We start from the raw sequence: 7,394 nt of genomic DNA on the forward strand, positions 1-7,394 counted from the left end.
CTTTGATTTTATCATTTTAATATTTTTCAACAAAAAAATTCTTCTACAAAATAATCATAAAATTTCTTTTAATCAAAAAAAGATTAAAAACAAAAATGTAGGTAATTTTCTAATTTTTCTGCCCTAACAAAAAGCTTTGCTGCAGTGCACAGCAAATCCACCATAATCAGATTTAAGGTTTATTCCCAGTCCACAGCGCAGTGACTGCAGCTCTCATTGGCCACCTGTTGCCAAGTGTTTCTGCAGCGACTTGTTGCTGCTTGTCTGAAAAGCAAACAGCACAGAGTCCCTTGTTCTCGTAGATGGAGCACCGACTAATCATCTGTCATCCTCTCAGGTCCAAATTAATATCCGACAGACGGTAGGAGACAATTGTGGGTTACTTTGTGTTGCTGTGAGCTTATTATAAAAAGGTTGAATTGCCCAGAAAGATACAAAAAGAAAAATTCCCAGACAATTTAATTTATTACTCATCTAGAAACAAGAGCTTGAGCTCATAAAGTTTGTTTTTGTGTGTTTCTTATCTTAATTTTCTCTCTTTTTTTAATCAGATCTACATTGTTAAATCCTGACGTCTGACCCAGTCATCGTGGGTTTAAACAGAGCAGCAGGTCTTTTCGTAACACTGGAGGTTTCCATCTCTTCACACTTAATGTCTCCTTCTACACTAAAATCATGTCTTGGTTGACGTTGCCTGTTGACCTGCTCTCCAAATATCTTGGCCTATTCACCGATGTGTGGCTGACTCTGGTGTTTGGCTTCCTAATTGTGCCGGCTGTATTTGGAGTTCCTTTCGGGATCCATAAATACTACATCAAGATACTTCTCAGTATATTTGAGGTGAGTTTGAAGTGTCTCTGGTTTGACTTTACTGGAATAAAGATTCTTCATTTTGACTTTTTTTAAGTGTCACATAAAAACCATAAATACTTGAGACCTCCTCTATCAGTGCTTATAGCAGTCTATATTTTAATGGCCTGAACACTAATTATACCACTAACTATACCTTAATATGCATTAGTACCAAGGTTGAAACTGTCTTTGCACTATTATAAAAGCTAGTGGTCTCAGCCAATCAGTGCCAAGGAAAGTAGCCTAGCTACAAGCTAACTTTTCTTTGGAATATTTTCCCAAATAGGCAAATTTCCACAAATAAATTGCAGTTATGTTCCACAAAAAACAAAAAAAAAATCAGCAAATAATGAACCACAAATAGGTGGTCCACTGCATCATCATTTTTACCAATTATTCCTCTTGCACGAATGAAAGAGAAAAAAAAAAAAGAATTACTTTGGACTTATTTATTTAATTTTTAAAAAGTTTTGAGTTGATAAGAGGTGCACAAAATTATTTGGGAAAACAATCATGTCCAACTACTTCAGTAATCTCACCTCTGACTCCTTTAGAGCTATTTTTGATCACTTTGACAGCAGATGAATTGAGTTCTTATCACTCAGCCAAAAATCCAATTCTAATCCCCCAAATATTGAGTAAAGAAGAAAAATTCATGTTCTACATTTAATTGCTTTCACAAAATGTACCCATTTTTCCTGCTAAGATTCCTCACTCCTCCTCCTGTTTACTGTGTTGCATTTGAGCTGAAAAATTTATGAAAAAACTCTGTTTTATTTATTTATTTATTTATTTATTTTGAACAGACAAAAGTAAAATCAAGAAAAAAGGAAAAAGTTAAAAACAAATTATCATGCCCAAGTGACATGAAATTTTATATTATCTGTTCTAAAATAACACTTTGCAGCAATGTGCAGTTCTACTCCGTGTGCCTAGATGACTTGGTATCATTGGTTGTTTTTTCCACGGAGGTTTTAAAGGCTCTTTTTGAGTGACAGAATTGTATTTAAAAAGACTTATCTTAACACCCTCCCCACTGAGAGAAAAGCTTGTAGCCTCAGGACCACCATCTGAGTTGGTGTTGATATTGTATCAATCTCAGATCCCTGAGAAGTTGTTCATCCAATGCAGTTTCTTGAACAAGCTTAGTCCCAGTGGTTTACCTACACATGTGGAAGCTACACACATTCTGTTAATCTTGGGAGATTGGGAGACACCACGAGTTGATTTGGATATTTTGAGTCATTCTACATGGAGCCACTTGAATGGGAACATTTTTGTTCCTATCCAGCCGTTCGCTTACACGATTCTGGTGGCTGGAGTTTCTTAAATTGGCACTTTTTGAAACCAGACCTCAGAATGAAACTTTTCTGTATGTAATACATGTCATTTTCTGGCCAGTAATGTCCTTAAGTCTTACAAAATGCTGTACTTCCCATTTTTATGCATAATGTTTAGGACATTTTAAATTCCAGATAGTTATATTTAATATAAGTATTACATCTATTCATTTGTGTTTGTTCCACAACTCCACAGTGACTCTGTATATTTCTCCCTCTTATATCTGATGCAGAACTTTCCTCCCTCAAATTTATGACCCACTTTTCCAATTGACAAGCTGGCTAGTGAGAGTTTGAAGCTAAAATTGGCCCATAACAGAGTTTATCATCTGCAGAGCACATGTGCTCCCAATCTTCTGTGGAGCTCCAGAGAAAACTTGCTGTCTGATGTCATTGCTTTGATCACACCATTACGTTCTGCTGCACATTTTCTCCTTAAATATCCAACTATGATTCCTGTCTACTGACCTGGAGAGGCTTTTGTCTGTTTATTTGTCTTTATTTAGTGGACAACATTACAAATGGAGCTAAAGGCAAAAGAGAAGAATAATCAACTCTACAAACACTACACCAGTGGTAAAGCATTGTCATTTCAGTCACAAACCAATTATGTACTGACTCATCTTTCTCTATAAAGCTTTACAATCATATTTTTCTGCTAAGGTATCATAGTCAAAGTCCCAGATTCAACTTTGAAGCAGGAAATTCAAGATCTACGATGTAGTGCTGGTTGTCTGAGTCTGGATCCGCGGCTTGAACTGGCTGATGTTTTCGTCTTCTGTCGGAAAGCCTTGGAGAACATCATAGACGATGACGTGACCAAGCGCTTCTCGGCCCAGAAGTTGGAAAACTGGAACTTACTCACCAGGAGCAACCATAACTTCCGCTACATAAATCTAAAACTTTTAGCCCTGTGGATTCTGGGAGTTTTAATCCGCTATGGTGTACTGCTGCCTTTCAGGTCAGAGAGGCAAAGAAGTAGGTTTAGGATACATTTTTTAGCTGTCTTAAATAACCATTTTATTCTGTGTTTTGCAGAGTAACTGTGGCCGTCACAGGTATTTTTCTGTTTGTTGTTTTAAGTACCGTGGTGGGATTAATACCCTGCACAAAGTGAGTTCTACTAATGCCTCAAACATGAATATAAGTGAGGTTTACGTTGATAGATGCTAAGTTACAAACCTGACAATCTTAGCCATGTGTCTGGTTCCATCTAAACTGATCATTGTGTGTGACCCTAGGTTGAGAACCTACCTTAGTGACAAAGTGCATCTGATGGGATATCGCCTCTGTGTTAGATCTCTGACTGGAATCATCACCTATCACAACAGGTATGGGATAATTAATGTTCTGAAACAAATCTGCCTTACTGAAAACACTGCAGAGCAATACTGCTGTACAGAGTCAACAATGGTAATGCCACATTTGCAGTGGGAGGAAGATCTACATTCAACGTAGGCATGTCTACTTTCATGGCAAAACATTTTTTGATCGCTTTCTTTTTCTTTCCATCTAGCAGGATATCTGCTGACCACACTGCTTAATCAGAATCAGTAGAGTTTATTTAAAGTGATTTCCTAGCTGGACTCAAATTTTCAGCAAGATAACTTCTGTCTGTGCCTTGTGTATCTGCAGGGAAAACAAACCAAAGAATGACGGCATCTGCGTGGCCAATCACACGACACCAATAGATGGGATCGTCCTGGCCAATGACCATTGCTACTCTTTGGTATGAAATTTTAAGTGTGTGTGTTTTATTTTTAGTGTGTCAGTTATAAGTAGAGTATTTTTAAAGGCTCGGGGATGAAGTAAATTCAAAGTGAAATCTTCTCACAGGTTGGGCAGCTACACGGAGGCTTGCTGGGATTGATCCAGAGAGCCATGGTGAAGTCCTCTCCTCATATGTGGTTTGAGCGAGCTGAAGTGAAAGACAGACGCCTAGTGGCCAAAAGGTAGCATTACAGACATTACAGCGTTGTGTAAGAAAGAATGTCTTAAAACTGATTTGGTTCATTTAAATAATTGTACCTATTTATTTTTTAGTCTCTGAGTTCATGGCCTTATTCACTTTTAAAAGGAGAGAAGTATATATGAACTTGTGACTCACCAAATGATTTTCAATTCAATAATATAAGCTGCCCACTTCTACTACAGTGAAAATAGTTCAAAATTGTTATGTATAAGTGAAAATAAATAAATACAGTTAAAAAAAAACTTAAAAATGAGTAGCATAACACTAAAAAAAGTCCTCTAATTCAGTTATTTTGGTGTTATTTCAGGCTCAGGGATCATGTTGCAGATGAAAACAAACATCCTGTCCTCATCTTCCCTGAAGGTGAGTATGGAAATCCTACATAACTAGATACAGAATCAGAGGAGTTTGACTGTATGAAATATTAAATTAATTTCAGCACAATTCTACGGAAGAGGATTAGGGCCACTGGAAAAAAATAAAATAAAACAGTTCTGACTTTAATCTCAAAAATAATAAGTGTAATAATGTAATTTTTTTCAGGTTTAAGGGGAATTGACGAAACAGGAGAAAATGTCCATTAGGCAAAAAAAAAAAAAAAGCTCAACAAAAACACGTTTTAAACAGATTATCTACAATAGCAGAAATTAGTCTGACCAGATGCCAAATCTGTCATCTGAAAGCAAAAACAAGATCTAACTGTACTGTCAGGATGTACCTATGATAAAGTAGTAGAGCACATACGGAAATGTTTCAGAGTAATTTAAAAAGTTCCTTCAGTCAAGCTGCAAAAAATGTCTTAAAGACAAACAACAAATATATTTTGCTACATTTGCAAACATTTGTTTTAAAATCCTCACATTATTTCATTTGCAGGTACTTGTGTCAACAACACATCAGTGATGATGTTTAGGAAGGGGAGCTTCGAAATCGGCTGCACCGTCTATCCTGCTGCCATTAAGGTAGCGCTGGGTGTTTGCGCTCTCTGCTGCGCTCATGTTGCTCATAGCAGCCACTGAGACAAGATTTATTTTTTAATTTTTTTCAGTATGATCCTCGCTTTGGAGATGCTTTTTGGAACAGCAGTAAATTTGGTTTGGTGGGATATCTTCTGAGGATGATGAGCAGCTGGGCCATCGTCTGCAGCGTTTGGTACTTGCCACCGATGAACAGGAAGGTGAGGTATTTAAAATACTGTATTTTTCGCACTATAAGGCGCACCTATAAACCTTCAATTTCCTCAAAAGCCGACAGTGCGCCTTATATATGGACCAATATTGAGTCACAACAGGTCTAGCAACTACGGTAAGCAGCCGCCGACTTCATTTTCGCCCGTAGAAGAAGAAGTGCGCGGTGCATGCTGGGGTAGCTGTCAGAAGCTGGTTTGTAATCTATTAATAAAGTTTGACTGATTTATCTACCTACCGACGTCTATAATCAGGTTGTCTCCACCAACATGCTGTGCGCGAACGGAGAAGGGTGACCATTGTCCGGCCACGCCCCGGCCCAGTCGTGGAAGGCTCTCCTCACCGACTGATGTCGGACTGTTTTGTTGACATTCCCTTTAGTGCAGCTCCATCTAGTGGATGCATAACGTAACTCCAGCCTCTGCTGTAACCTATTCTATGCGCCTTATAATGTGGTCCGCCTTATATATGAAAAAAGTTTTAAAATAGGCCATTCAGTGAAGGTGCACCTTATAATCCGGTGAGCCTTATAGTGCTGAAAATATGGTACCTCAAACAGTTATTTTAATGGCATAATGAATAATCAAAATAAGCCCATTTGAATAGGCAATAAAATCAAAGATATCTCTTCCCATTTGCATTTTTCCCGAGCTTAAAATGACTTGTATAAACTAAAAACCCAATATGTCTCAGCACATAAAGACAGGAAGACATCACCTTTAATATGACTGTATACATTATTCAAAGTATGTAAAGTTACATTAAGAAAAGAGGATGTCTTTTTTATTTTCATTTCTTTTAAAAATTAATTTGTAGGAAGGAGAGGATGCCATGCAGTTCGCCAATCGAGTAAAAGCTGCCATAGCTGCCCAGGGAGGGCTGGTGGACCTCATATGGTGAGTCATTGTTTTATTTAAATGTCATTTAGTTTATTTATCATTTTCATTTCACATTTTTATGGGGACAGTAATAATAGTCCAGAACACCGGCCTTGGTTCATGAAACACATTACTGGGGATTTCATCTTTGACAGTATTAAACCCCGGAGCTAAATCAGAGGCTCAAACTCTAATTGCTCCCTTCAGGGTCAGTGGGAAACATTAGCGTTAACATTGATTTTCTGAGTGACAGTGCATTTTCTATTCATATATGCTCACCCAGGGATGCCGGACTGAAACGAACCAAAGTGAAGGATACTTTTAAAGAAGAACAGCAGCAGCTTTACAGCAAAATACTTCTGGGTGACCATGAATACCAAAACCATCCGGAAAGCTGATATCCAGACAGGAGACAAAGAAGAAAACTAGCATAATTACAGGCTATTGTCTTTTGTTTAGTAATACAACACATGGTGGTAAGACTCTTTAACAAACAATTAAGATTGTGTCTTTAAGTTGTTCACATAAAATTGGTTCCAGGTCAGAAAATTGGAAGAGTTGCTAACTTTAAAGTTCAAACTTTAAAGTTTGAACTTTAAACTTTAAAGTTACTCTGTGTTTGGGAACCAAACACAGAGTAAGTCTGTTTGGTTCCCAAATCTCTCTGTTGATTTATTATGAAATCACGTTCTGTGATCCAGTAAAATCCTAATTTTGCAGAACCTTACAGATGCAGTGACTGCAGACGTTACATAACTGAGACTACAGAGCTGCCAGCATTTGTAAGTCAGTTTACTAATTGGCTCAAGGCTCTATGTTTGTCTGCAGCTTTAATCTTTAATGAAGGTGAAACACATTGTTAGTTTGACAGCTGTTGGCTTATTATTTCACTGGACATTTCTGGTTTATTTTAACCGAGTCTCATTGTATTGTAAGGAAATTATGTACTTGACTTTAAATTTGTCTGTATGATTAGACTAATTTTTTAATATTTTTTTTGTAAAGTGCCTTGAGCTGTGACCACTACATATATAAAAACTGAACTGAATTATCAAATTTCAATAAACGTGTTTTTATCTTATTTGCCTCCTCTGACAGCAGGAGTCACTGTTTGTACAAAAACAGCAAATCTTCATCTGAATTTAACACATTTTCTAGGTATGAC

General features: G+C 37.3%; 1 protein-coding gene across 1 annotated transcript; it reads left to right on the forward strand.

The window, feature by feature from the left end:
• The first annotated feature begins 675 nt into the window (after positions 1–675).
• Positions 676–6,627, forward strand: gpat4 (glycerol-3-phosphate acyltransferase 4). Its single transcript, XM_014999909.2, has 12 exons — positions 676–840; positions 2,699–2,768; positions 2,856–3,153; positions 3,231–3,305; positions 3,434–3,523; positions 3,828–3,921; positions 4,029–4,144; positions 4,472–4,527; positions 5,041–5,126; positions 5,213–5,341; positions 6,168–6,247; positions 6,513–6,627. The coding sequence occupies exons 1-12, from the start codon at positions 676–678 to the stop codon at positions 6,625–6,627; spliced, it is 1,374 nt and encodes a 457-aa protein (XP_014855395.1).
• Positions 6,628–7,394: the final 767 nt, after the last annotated feature.

Source organism: Poecilia mexicana, unplaced genomic scaffold (assembly GCF_051168715.1).
Source record: "Poecilia mexicana isolate PSO_F unplaced genomic scaffold, ASM5116871v1 scaffold_12, whole genome shotgun sequence".
Lineage (NCBI taxonomy): Eukaryota > Metazoa > Chordata > Actinopteri > Cyprinodontiformes > Poeciliidae > Poecilia > Poecilia mexicana.